The sequence below is a fragment of the Endocarpon pusillum genome (genome assembly GCF_000464535.1).
Source record: "Endocarpon pusillum Z07020 unplaced genomic scaffold C721943, whole genome shotgun sequence".
NCBI lineage: Eukaryota > Fungi > Ascomycota > Eurotiomycetes > Verrucariales > Verrucariaceae > Endocarpon > Endocarpon pusillum.
This window is the reverse complement of record NW_006913585.1, coordinates 427,160-440,810: the sequence shown is the minus strand read 5'-3', so window position 1 is coordinate 440,810 and position 13,651 is coordinate 427,160. Positions and strand designations below refer to the sequence as shown.

Sequence of the window (13,651 nt, the reverse complement as noted above, 5' to 3'; positions counted from 1 at the left end):
CCCGATTCCCTTCAAGCTTCGGAGGCGATCGAAGCAGGATCATTGATAGGCGGAGTGGGGAAGCTACCAGGTAGAGAATGTTAGTGCCCCTCGTCAGGATCCCCTGCCATTACCCAGGCTGCTTTGTGACTGATATTACAAAGACATCTACACTGGGCGCACACTGAATGCGGCCACCATCTCCAGAAGCCTGTGCCGTGAAGGCAGCCAAGGGGATATCACACGCTTCTTGTCCTCTCCTGTGATCGTTCAGTAATCAAGAGCCTGTGCGCCCCCTCGGAGCCCGTCCTCGTACCTTGAACCCATCTCCTTTGGACGTCCCAGGTCATCCGCCCCGCGTGAATCTTTACGTGCCCATTTCAGCGAACCTTCTTTGGCTCGTCGCCCCGATATGTCCGATCATACTCAGCTTCTATTTCCTTGACGACCTTCTCCGTCTCCTTGACCTGCTTGCTCCACTCCGTCTGGCACATCTTGAGCTCCTTGCGGAACAGCTCGTCATTTGGCTTCCTGTAGCTTCCGCCCAAGCGGTCCCATAGCGTGGTGAATTGCCCATAGTTGAAGTGGAAGTAAAGATGATGCATCGTATGGCAAGCAGCGCCATTGATGATGGGGTTGTCCGCGATGTATTCGCCATCATGGATCATGATGGTCCAGAAATTGATGAAGATGAAGAGGACGACATAGGCAAACTTCTGAAGTGGGAAGATAAAGGGAAACATGTGGTACGGAAAGCCCTGAGCGAAACCATCCAGGGGATGGAAGGCGTGGGAGGCATATGGAGTTGGCATAATCCACTTGTGGTGCGGCTTATGCAGGCGTCTGTAGATCAACGGGTGGTGCAGGTATCGGTGGATCCAGTAGATGCAGTAGTCCGTGAAGCAGTAGTCCGTGAAGCAGAGAAATAAGGGGAACTGAAGGAAGTTGTACCACAAGCCCGGTCCTTCGGCAGTTGTATCGTACAGCTTGGAGTATCCGCGGACCTCGAGGAGGAAGAGAGGAGCAGTAAGTACAGCTATGACGGGGAAAGCGATGCTGGCCTGCCTGATCTCGAGGCGGATCTGGTTTTTCAGGTACTTGGGGTGTTTTAAGGTAGCTTTATCGAAGACGAAGACGTAGGACAGGGTGGCGAAGACGAAGTAGAGGATGATGGCGAAGAGCCTGGCCCAGGTGTTAGAAGTGTTCCTGGACGGGTGGGGATGCAGAACATGCGCGACGCACCATGAGATGAGGAACAGCGTGACGAGCTGCCGGCGCCAGTCGTCCCGCGGCCACTGGCTCATGCATGCATACTTGCGCGGCGTGAAGGAAAGATAATCGCTCGCGGGCACAAATTGCCAGGTTGTCGGTGGGAGGGCGGTGGGAATCTCGCAGACGCCCGAGGTCGCATTGAAGGCATATGCGGGCTGTTTTGGCGGGGAGAAGCGTCGCCCACATTGCATCGAAGGCGAAGGTTTCAAAGAACTCAAGGACAATATCCATGCTGACGGTGGCTGTTGCTGCGGGCAATATGGGGGGGGCTTTGTTTCAGAGGAAAAGTGCAAACAGGCTGACGTCACCGCTACACCGCTCAGTGGAAGGAGAGAGTTGCACTTAGAGAATGATTGCAACACTCAAGCAGCAAGACAGGCATGGGGGAGGGGAGGGGAGGAGAGGAGAGGGAAGGAGAGGAGAGGAGAGGAGAGCTTCCTTTTTCATACGGGGAGCAAGTCGCGCAAGTCGCACCAGGTACCCGCGCAGCCCAGGGAAGCCGGGTGGGATCGCCTAGCCGAAAGGGTGCTAACCTCTTTCCAAAAATGTGCCCACTCCGGCCCGTCCTCGACTACTACCGCTACACCCCCCCGGGTCAAAATATCCTACATACCCAAATATCTTACAACCATGTTTTTTACATGCCCCACACTGTTAAGCATCCCTATCACTATTTTGCACGAATTTTGCTCATCCTGCAAATTCTGCTCATTCTACTCCATACGCATTCTGCTAATTCTGCATAGATACTGATAAGCCTGACAAGCTACAAGCGGCTGTTAATGCTTTATAGGATGCTGTGTCTTTTGATTCCTTAAGAAGCTGCTTCAGTGGATGCAGACGAGATGTTAAGCAGTTACAGATGCCAATGGAATGTAGAAACCTTATTTAGGCTATTTGGTGAGCGCTTTTGTCGTAGCCATGGCGGTGTCTTTTGCAGCTTTTCCTCTAGCCAGGCAGATTGGCGACACATCTTTGGGAATTCGACATCAATGGCCATGGCCCGCCCTTGCTACAGAATAAAACTCTGTGCGGCTGTCTCTGCTTCCTCCATTTTGGTATTGCTTTATGGCACCTTGATATCATATTGTTGATCTTCTGAGAGGGCCCATTGGCCGCGTTTCATACGCGTAATCCCTGCGCTTTGCCTGCTTTCTGTTGGTCAATTTACACCGCAGATTTCGCTTCTAATTTCGCTTTACGGTACGGAGTAAAGCCCATTGTACTTAGTTCTACGCTCTCTACCCCCTATCTATCAATCAACTTGCTTCTGTACGTACTCTGCACAGCAGGTTGACACATTGTAAGGGCGTATCAACTGGACGGCCGAGGGTACGGAAAGCTCGACCATAGAGACTGTGCGAAGGGGGCTGCACAGTTCACATCAGGACGTGCAACGTGACCGGCGTGATGAATCATGTACGCTAGTACTCGGTTATCTGTTTAAGAGTCATAGTTATACAGCCTTATTTTTATGCAGATGCTGTCGCTGCCTCTGATTCCGCGTAATATAACTCGCAAGAATTGCAGTCGTGTAGCCAAGTATCTAGAGATCTAGAATCCAGAACCCAGAACCCGGAACCCAGAACCCAGAACCTGTGCAGTACGATTCGTCAGAATCACAGTCACACACAACCTAGTACCTAGAGACCCAGAATCTGTAGAATCCGCAGAATCCGCAGAATCCTCAGCAAAATTCTACGCAAAACCCTCCACAGAATTCGCACGCAGAATTCACACACAATCCAAACGAATTTCAAGGGCCTTTCGAGGGCGAAAGGCTATAGAGAGGGGCATCCTGTGAAGCGCGCCAAGCGCGTGCCAAGCGCGTACCCTGCGCACGGTTATGAAGGCCAGGAGAATTCCCTGCCTGAACGTGTGAATCCTTACTACTTCCTGAGATTGACTTATCTCTTGTTCAGGCGTCTCATAACTCTCCGACACGGCGAACCGCCTAATCGAGGGCTGTACGCTGCCATCACTTGATATCATCCTCCGGCTGATCTATTTTGGGAGTTGAAGAGTTCAGCGCCTGGCCTCAACTCGCTTTCCTAACTCCGTTCACTACTCGCCACCATGGAGCCTGTCACTGTGGTCGGCTTAATTGCCAGCATCATCCCGATCATTAATGCTACTCAGAAGGCTATCAAATACCTCAACGATGTAAAGGATGCTCCTAAGGATCGGGCGATGCTTGCCCGGGAGGCTACCAATCAATTAGCGCTTCTTACGGATTTGAGATACAGGGTAGAAGAGGCGAAGTCGACGGAGCCCTGGTTCACTGGAGTTCGTTCGCTCGGTTCAGAAGGGGGACCATTGACGCAATTTCAAGAGGCCATGGAGAAGCTGGCAATGAAACTGAAACCCGAGAGCGGACTGAGAAAGCTTGGAAAGACACTGGTTTGGACCCTTGATAAGAATGACATTCATCACGTACTGTCCAAAATCGAGCGACTAAAGACGCTGGTCGGTTTTGCTCTACAGGATGATCAATTGTAAGCTTTCAAGTCTGCCCGACTGTGCATCAATTAATGGCTTCCAGTAAATTGTCTCTGGCAATCAAAGACGATCTCACCGATGTGAAAGACCACATGCTCGAGAGTAAAAAGGGCATCACCAAGCTGAAACAAAGACATGAAGGTAAAGTAGCACGCAATCCGTCCTGTTTACACTTTCCCAGATGCTAAGAATGCTCTCTAGACCTTGAGTACAAGGAGATCATGGCCTGGATATCAAGTCTAAACTTTTCCAGCAAACAGAATGACTTTTTCAGTCGACGCCAGGAAGGAACAGGGGAATGGCTATTGGGAGACGGCTCATTCCAGAAGTGGTTACATGCGGACCGGGGAGTTCTGTGGTGTCCTGGGCTCCGTATGATTACTTCCTTGAAAACTTCTCTCACTGCTGCTTGATGCTAACAAGCTGCAAGCGGGCGCCGGCAAGACTATTCTCGCGTATAAACACTACCCCAAAAGTATATCTATTCCAGCACTAACTGGTAGGCTTTTGGCAGATCAATTGTCGTAGACTACCTCAATCAGCGCTTTGAACGAGAGAATGTCGCTATAGCATACATCTATTGCAACTATAAAGAACAGGAGGATCAAACAGCCCCTAATCTCATTGCAAGCCTGTTCCAGCAGTTGATTCGGAGAAATCATCCAATATCTGACGAAATCCGATCACTCTGCAACCAGCATAGGGAAGAGGGGACTCGTCCTACAGTTGGTGAATGGTCCAAGTTGATCCAATCAGAAGTCAGCCGCCTTTCAGGGGTTTTCATCATTATCGATGCTCTCGATGAGTGCCCTGAAAGTAAGGGCATTCGAGATAACTTTCTGGCCGAGATCCGAAAACTGGAACAAAGTACACACCTCTTAGTTACGTCGAGGCATATCTCATCCATCGAGAGAGAGTTTGAGACGGCTTCACGCCTGGAAATCCGTGCGACTGACGAAGACGTTAGAAGATATGTCGAAGGCCGGATTAACAGTGAAGTCCGATTGAAGCGCCACGTCAATGCTGCTCCCGACTTAGGGTCGTCCATTACAAGCACTGTTGTACAGAAAGCCAAGGGAATGTATGTACTGTAATAAGCTCTCAGGATCATATGCGGTATGCTAATCGGTCTCTGCAGGTTTCTGCTGGCCCAGCTACATATGGACTCTCTGGCAAAGAAACACAATCGCAGGGATGTTCGCGATGCGTTAGATAAACTGCCAAGAGAGCTAGACGAGACATACCATGAAGCTTTGCAGCGGGTTCGGAGCCAGGATGAAGAAGATGTCCGGTTGGCTGAACGAGTCTTATACTGGATATCATATGTTTTCACGCCGCTAACTGTTCCACAAATCCAGCACGCCCTGGCTGTACAAGCCGGAGATCCAGACCTCGACGAAGACGCTTTTCCGGACGAGGATCTTTTGGTTTCCGTGTGCGCTGGTTTGGTCACAGTGGAGCAAGGAAGCAACATAATCCGTTTGGTGCACTATACTACTCAGGAATACTTTGAACGAATCCGAAGGACCCAGTTTCCGGATGCTCAAAGGAATATCGCAATAGTTTGCCTTACATATATATCATTTGAGGCATTCGCCGAAAGCTACTGCCACACCAGAGAGGAAATGGAGTGCCGGTTGCACAGGTACCCTTCCTTAGGTACGTTGGCGTATACTGGGGCGACCATACTCGCGACGCGATGGAACAGTCGGTCAAAGATCTTACTTGGAACTTTCTTGGGCGTCCTATACCAGTAATTTGCTGCAACCAGGTCTTGCATTTTGTAAAATATCAACATTTTTACTCTGGCCACAGCGTCGCGAAGACGAGTAGATGGTGCGCCGTTGCAACTTTCGGCCTAGTAGAAATAGTGCAGTTGTTGCTGGATGAGGGAATCGACGTAGATACAAAGGAATACTCAGGAATGACGCCACTGCACTTGGCATCCCAGAGCGGACAGGAGGCAATGGTACAATTGCTGTTGGAGAAAGGGGTCAATCCAGCCGAGAGAGATTTCCACGAACAAACAGCTTTGCATATAGCAGTTCAGAATGGGCACGAGGCAGTAGTGAAGTTGTTGCTCGAGAATGGGGCAGAAGTTGACATGAAGGAAGCGAAGAGTTTTCTCTATTCACCGCCCTTGCATTACGCGGTCTTTAGAAAACATGAAGCTATAATGCGACTTTTGCTTGAGAAAGGGGCAGACACCAATGCAAGAGATTGGGAAGGGAACGCAGCATTGCATCAGGCGGCTCAAAGAGGAGATGAAGTTATAGTGCGACTATTGCTTGAGAAAGGGGCAGACATCAATGCAAGAGATAAGAAAGGGAACAGAGCATTGCATCAGGCGACTCGGAGAGGAGATGAAGTTATAGTGCGACTATTACTTGAAAAAGGGGCAGATATCAATGCAAGAGATGGGGAAGGGGACACAGCATTACATAAAGCAGCAGGGTGGGGATACAAGATAATGGTGAGATTACTGCTAGAGAAGGGAGCTGAGGTTAAAGAGAAAGATGGAAATGGAAGAAGTGCACTGTATTTAGCAGTTGCATTTAATCACGAGGCTGTGGTGAGATTGTTATTGGAACATACTGGTGAGCAGTCAAAGTCTGAGAAGTGGCTGGCAACAGCACAACTTCGGAGTGCAGTTGACAGCGGAGATAAGACAGCAATACAATTTTTGCTGGAGAAAGGAGCCGACATCAATATGGTGTGTGTGCCTGCACACTCCTTACTGCACCTGGCTATTGCGCGAGAGAATAGGGCGGTAGTGGAGCTGCTGATGGAGAACGGAATTAATATCGCTGCAATAGATGAAGAAGGGAGAACAGCTCTCCATTGGGCGGCAGCACGAGGGGTTGAGACCGTGGTACAGCTTCTACTAGAGAATGGGGCCGACATCACTGCGGAGGATCATCGCAAAATGACAGCATTACACTGGGCAGCAGAAGGAAATTATGAGCCGGTGGTGCGGCTGCTACTGAAAAAGGGGGCCAGTGCAAATGCGGAGGATGAAGTTGGACGTTCAGTGCTGATCTCCGCGATGAGAAGTCATCCTACAGAATATTCAGATGACTGGATGATACTTGGTGGAGTCAGAGAGATCACTGAGAAGGCACGAAAGCCGGTAGTCGAATTACTACTAGAAAATGGAGCGGAGACATCCGTGAAGACTAAGGATGGCGAGACGGCGTTACATTATGCCATGAGACTCCCTTTGAATCAGCGAGCAGAAGTGGAAGTTGTGCAGCTGCTTCTTGAGAAAGAGATTGATATCACTGCAAGGGATATCTTTGGAGAGACAGCCCTATCTATTGCGGCTGAGCATAATGATGAAGCAGCGGTCCGGCTATTACTTGAACATGGGGCTGACGTCAATACGAGGCATTGGTTTGGAGATGAATTTGTTGGAGAGATGACCCCCCTCCACCTAGCTGCGGACTGTGGAAGTGAGGCAGTAGTAAGACTCCTACTTGAAAAGGGAGCAGACATCAATGCGAAGGACGAGGTTGGAGAGGGAGCACTAGTGACAGCTGTTAGAGCGAGGAGGGAAGTGATAGTAGAGTTATTACTTGAAAAGGGAGCAGACATTAATGCGGTGAAAGAGTATGGCAAGGGAGTACTAGCGACAGCTGTTAAAGCAGGGAAGGAAGTGATAGTAGAGTTATTACTTGAAAAGGGAGCAGACATCAATGCGGAGAATGAGAATGAAGAGGGAATACTGGCGATAGCTGCTAGAGCAGGGAAGGAAGTGATAGCAGAGTTATTACTTGAAAAGGGAGCAGACATCAACACAAAACATGGCTGTCGGGAAGGGACTGCGCTGCACCACGCGGCTTCTGAGGGTTGTGTGAATATGGCGCAGTATCTGCTCAAGAGGGGGGCAGATATTAACGCGGAGGATGAGGATGGGCGCACGGCACTGGATTGGGCATCTGACGCAGGACATGAAATGATGGTGCTCTTCCTTACTCCGCTGACTTCAAACTCGTAATCCGGAACAAGCGCAGGAGGAGAGTCTACAGAAGCTATAAGCTATCATGATTCAATACTTAGAGACGGGCCCGCGGTTTTTGTTTCAATAACTATGCAGTTCAATAAGTGTTGACTTTCACTCTGAATGTCTCAGGCCGGACATCAAATCACATCGTGAACGGCTCTAGAATGCCTTCCCAAGAGCCCTTGGCAGACTCGCCTCAACCCCTTCCCCTTCTTTCCTTTCCCTCTCCCACTTCTACATCCATTATATGCTTATATCCTCGAGGCCTCCCTTCAAAAGACACCATCCTGCTCTTCGTCTCCCGTCTCCGCTCCATAGCAATGCAATCGCCCGGACCTCCACCCATAACCCTGATTTGCCTTCCTCCTCTCTCGAAACCCCCAGCAGCTCCGTCTCCACAAATACCCAAGTCTAATGGGCTCTGCTCACCCTGGTCACCAACACACTGAATACAACAAGGCCGCCTCGCGCTCCCAACCGGCATTATAGAGCCCATGCACTCAATATCCCCGAAGAAAGGGATCACATGTCTTGTAGAGGGTGAAGGGTTGGAAAAGTTAATACACCACGTGAGCGAAAGCTCTATCCACCGAAGATTCCCCACGAAAAGCCTGTTCGAGGTCCGTCATTTGAAGTGTTCGCTGGTGTCAATCTCCGAACCCAACTCCGACTCTCCGAGATTGTTCAAACGTCGTGATTTTTGTCTTTGATGAGCGATATCCTTTCCGTTTTGCTAGACTCTGCTTCGCATGGTCGATATTTTTAAAGGAATCCAGAGACTATCAGTACCATTCGCGGTGATCCAGAAACTGTCAGCACGCACACGATATCCCGACCAGATAGGCGTTTGAGTAGCAACTGATGGAATGGAAAATGATGTAAAGAAAAATAACGCCTAAGGCTGTAATGAGATGCATTTCATCAGAGATGAATGACAGCTGATGGAGAGAAGAACCAATTTCGAGTGTCTGCTGCAGCGCGCCTGTCTCGCCATCCCAGAGCCGTACTACTACTGTGTTGTTACCTGAAGCCAACGCTAGTCACGGGTCGTCGTGCGAGAAGGCTATGGGGCAGTCTGCATCTGTGTGGCCCCTGACTATCTGTAAACATGAATTCCAATTCTCTCCATCGCAACACCAGTTGTTATCCATTGACAGGCATAGACTATCCCCTCCGTGCCCGAACAGGGGTATAGAATGCCTCAATTAGCGTCGTCGATCTCCTTATTTCGATGTTGCTACAACTTTTGCTTGCTCGAACGCCTTTGATAGATATTCGGGAATAAGTGTCTTCAAGAGCAAAGCTTTAACTCACTTGTCAAATGATTTGTCTGATAATATATTCATTGAATGCTGGTTAGACGATGTCCTGTGAGCGACCTTATTTGAGCTTAAATTTCACCAAACGCGCTAATTAAGGCATCGGGCACGGAGGGGATAGAACCAGTTTACACGAGCAGTGGGCTCTTCCTGGGCCGAAGCTTGGCGCAGAAATTTATGAGACTTCTCAGATTTCTGCTATGCTACACGCCCCTTTAATAGGGGATAGGACGCCCACTTCGCTCATTTAGGGCAGCTACTCTATCTGGCATTGTTGAGATAGCCCTATTAATCTCATCCAGAGTTATTTTATCCCACTCCTCCTGGATAGCCCTGCGCAGAACAGCTTCTTCGAAGATGGACCCCCTGGACTTCAAGCGCTGCTTTATTATTCTCCAGATTGTCTCAATAGGGTTGAGATCAGGCGAATTAGCAGGATTCATCTCCTATTTGATCCTTAGAAGGTCCTTAAGTGCTTTAACCTTGTTAGGATCCTTGCCCTTAGTACCATAAGGCCTGTTATTATCTTCAATTAATATGTAATCTTTATCCCAATCAGGAGCAACGATTTCTTTTAAAATAGTTATATAATCGCTCTGAATAAGACGTCCTCCTACTCCGGAGCCGGTGTAGAAGTGGAGCTGACCCTTGGAATTCCATCCGATAACTGCGTACACATGGACTGACTGATTTTGACGCTTAAGCTTGAACTGGGTCTTTGATAAGGCATTTCGTGCTTCAAGCCCTGGTCGACGATGAATTCGAGCCTGTCTTTGTAAGCAAGTAGCAAAATGAGACTCATCGCACCATCTATACTTCAGAAACTGATCCAATTACTAATATCGACGCTCAAATCCCTATATAATTCGGGCGTCAATATGTAATTGTAAGAGCATTTTTTTCTGCGCAGCTATATAAGTCCCTACACCAAAATCCTTTATATTCTGTTGAATTACACGTTCGCAGCCATTAGTTATACCAATTGTCCTTGCCACCTTCAAATGACTTGACGAAGCAAAGCCAAAATTAGCATCTTCAACGGCCTCAATTGCTTCGCACTCATGTGGAGCAAGTACTTGTTTTCGGCCTCGATTGTGTATCCTCTTACTGCGGCGCGCAGTTGCTTCTTTAATGATTCGATGGCCAGTTGATTTAGGTACATTACGTATCTTAAATAGCTCTGTACGAGGTATTTTGCCAGCTGTGTGGCGTGCATCAGCAAGGAGGCGCGCACGGCGCGGCGTATCGAGCATCGTTTTTGGCGTTCGCAAGGGTGCAGGAGAAGGAGGATCTATCGAATAAGACTTTCGGCAGACGCGTCGTCTATTTCCCCGTTCAGAATCCATTGTTCACTAGATTTGAGTGAGTATTGGTAGAGAAATAGGGGAATGAAGAAGGGGGGGAGAGGAAGGGGATCTGAGAAGTCCCATAAATTTCTGCGCCAAGCTTCGGCCTGAAATCGGGCCCAAACAGCTCGCAGGGTGCGAAAATTCTAAGACTGACCGGTCAGATTTCCGGGCCACCGAGTTTTCAGTGGCTTATTTCTTGACCCCAGTCCCCCTAGAATATTTCTTAGTAAGTTTGGTATTTAAAGCTGGGTGACGACTCCCGTCGTGTGCATGAGACGCATGATGAGGTCACTGAAAGGACGAGGTTGACGAGGTTATTCCAAGTAAAACATCCGATGTATCTGAAGGCTCGCTTGATCCGGGTCTTAGCTTAAATAATCATAATATACAGTTGAGTTTGGATGTATTGTTAACACGAGTCACAATTGCGCGATTGAGTATTTACCATGATGTCGAGTGGGGTAGCTGCCAAGACCACTGTTAAAGCCAAACGGTGTGGAGCAGAATTAGCTCAATGCACCAGCATTGTACCTGTCATGCTCATTGCCTTCACTTGAAGCTGAAATGCTGGAAGATCTCATTTCTGCTTCTGCGTAAATACCTGAGGAGTATAAGAGACAGTGGATAACATTCGGCAAAAGAAGTGAGGCCATATAGAAAAGTGTACGAAAGAGGCAACAGCTAGGGCAAGCCACTAGGGCTTTGTGTTGACATCAATGTAATTTCTGATTGAACGACTACTATGCTACATAGTCCATAGTCCACCAGCAACCGAGGTATCCTCCTGCGTATTTCTTCTAGTAAAGGTATGAAGGATGGATAAATCTGTCTCTAGAGCTAGAAATTATCTGCTTCTCGAGCGCAACACGTACATATTGTGCTCCTCAGATAGTGCGTTCAATGCCTGCATCATATCCATCAGACGCTGGTGAAAATCAGAGCTGCCGTCGTATTCTGCTGTTCCAGAAGACCGCCTAAACACAAAGGCATATGCGATAGATCCAGCAACTCTTTCCCAAGTCCAAGCCTCCATACCCATGCTACATCATGCCCACCACTTCAACCCCTACAACGCTCTCGCCAGCGGAGCTATCCTACCTCCACACCTCTCTCACACAGACACCACCTCTACGGCCCGATTTACGCTCCCCCACCGAGTTCCGCCCCCTCCGCGCCGAGACAGATCTGCTTCCGACATGCAACGGGTCCGCCCACGTGTCCCTCACGGACGGAAGCGAGGCCCTAGTCGGCATCAAGGCAGAAGTGCACCGCACGGCCGGCGCCAACGTGACCAAGCGCCTCGACGAGGAGATGCACGAGAAGATGAGCCTCGACGAACCTTCTTCCACTATATCAGCAGCAGCAGCAGGTCTCAACTCGAACCGGAAACCTCGAGGCCATCCCGACTGGATCTCGCTAAACGTCGATATCTCAACGCTCCGAGACGATGACCCGCTCCTAATCTTCCTGAGCGAGATGCTACGCGAACCACTGCTTACGACATCGTCAGCGACAACAACGGCCGCTAACCTAGCCGACATGCTCGTCATCAACAGCAATTGGCACTGGCATCTACACATCGACATTCTCCTGCTCTCCCCCTTCACCGCCTCAGGGACAAGCTACCCCTTACCCCTACTCTCGCTAGCCACGCATCTCGCCCTCCGCAGCGCTCGGCTACCGAAGCTGAAAAGCCAAGGCGAGGAAGATCCGCTCGTCGACGACGACTGGGAAAGCAGCCTCTTCCTATTCCCGCCTCCCACATCCGCCCGGAAACCCGATAGCGCCAGCGGAAACGCCGGAGCCAACGAGCACAGCATCCCCCCGGAGGCGGGACGGCTGAGCATGCCCCCAATCACCCTCCTGGTCATGACCGTCAACTCCAACATCATCTTCGACCCCTCCCACTCGGAACTCGCCGTCGCAGATGCCGTGTTGGCCGTCTCCGTCGCCTTCTCCGACACCACCACGCATCATCATCATCATGATGATGCCCAAACGCCGACGCTCCTGGCGATCAGGACCATTGAGACGCCCGCCCGCGACACGATGAGAGGCGTGCCTGCTGCCGGGGAGGTGGTGGAAGGCGAGCTCGTCCCCGGCGTGTGGAAACCTAAAGTCGGCGGCGTGAAGAGGGAAGTCTTGAAACGCGTCGTCAGAGCCGTCGTGGGCACGGGCGGTGACGAGCTGGGAGTGGCACGCGAGGTCTTTGATGGCTTAGAGGCCTTCTTGCGCTCGTGATGGCAAAAAAGAAATTGTCTTCAACCTCTCCAGCACTGGACTGTGTGCCGAGTAACCAAATACGCATGATATCTATTTCCCGGCCGCAAAAGGAGACGATCGCAAAAAGACGCTGTAGAGCAAGAGTTCAGGGCCATACTGCGGCGTCAGCCTCCTCCAACTTGGTCTTTTTCGTCTTGTCTGGAATACGCCGTTCTCTTTCCTCGAACCACTGTCACATCAATGCTGGCCGCCGGCCTGGAAGATGGAGAGAATTTTAGCCATGGACGAAGTCCTGGCACGGAGAAGAAGAGGGCAGAGCTGCAGTGTATCAATAGGGTGGAGATGAGGGACGTAGGATCACATGACATCTGGGTTCTATGTCAGGGTTGCTTGTGGGAACGGAGGTGTGCGAAGCAGGAAGACTCTAAGGCGAAGGCCTCTTAGCTGATTGTAGAGACGTAGTGAGCGAAATTCACGGGCTGGATGCTAGAGTGATGTAGAGTGCATGGAAGGGTAGGACACAGTGGAGGTGAATCAGCTTTGAGGTATGGCGTTCCAGAAATATATACGGGACCATGAGTACCTGCGAATGTCCTCGTGCGTAGTACTGTGCCCTACCAAATGCCCAACCATTTCTTAACCGGTCTCCTCTCCCTCCTCTGTGCCTCTTCACTCCGCTGCTGCTGCTGCGCTCCTCCCCCCAACCCTCCCCCTCCCTCCTGACCGGACTCGCATCATCCACCGCCTCAGCCGCGGCCTTGAGCATCCTCTCCCTCTCCCCCCTCGTCAAGCCATCATCCCAACTCACCAGCCCCTTCACATCGACGCCCTGCCCGACCCCCTCCTTCTCCACATCCTCCAGCCCATGCGCGCGCCGATACAGCCTCCTCTTCTGCGCATCCTGGATATTCCTGTTCCGCGACTCGGCCGTCCGCTCCGTCCTGTACTGCGTGTGCATGCGGATGACGGAGACCCAGTCGCGGATGAACGCGACAGGCGCGGTGGCC

At 50.4% G+C, this 13,651-nt stretch overlaps 3 protein-coding genes across 3 annotated transcripts; 2 read left to right on the top strand and 1 right to left on the bottom strand.

Moving 5' to 3' along the window:
• Positions 1-359: 359 nt before the first annotated feature.
• Positions 360-1,442, bottom strand: EPUS_01634 (C-5 sterol desaturase; the record flags this gene model as incomplete). Its single annotated transcript, XM_007788772.1, has 1 exon — positions 360-1,442. One exon carries the CDS (start codon positions 1,440-1,442, stop codon positions 360-362), a length of 1,083 nt encoding a protein of 360 aa, XP_007786962.1.
• Positions 1,443-3,327: 1,885 nt separating this feature from the next.
• On the top strand, positions 3,328-7,747 carry EPUS_01633 (uncharacterized protein; the record flags this gene model as incomplete). The annotated part of the gene is made up of 7 exons (XM_007788771.1): positions 3,328-3,746; positions 3,794-3,891; positions 3,952-4,122; positions 4,181-4,205; positions 4,265-4,831; positions 4,889-5,312; positions 5,369-7,747. The coding sequence occupies 7 exons, from the start codon at positions 3,328-3,330 to the stop codon at positions 7,745-7,747; spliced, it is 4,083 nt and encodes a 1,360-aa protein (XP_007786961.1).
• A 3,721-nt stretch (positions 7,748-11,468) lies between these two features.
• EPUS_01632 (uncharacterized protein) lies at positions 11,469-12,662 on the top strand (the record flags this gene model as incomplete). The annotated part of the gene is made up of 1 exon (XM_007788770.1): positions 11,469-12,662. The coding sequence occupies one exon, from the start codon at positions 11,469-11,471 to the stop codon at positions 12,660-12,662; it is 1,194 nt and encodes a 397-aa protein (XP_007786960.1).
• Positions 12,663-13,651: the final 989 nt, after the last annotated feature.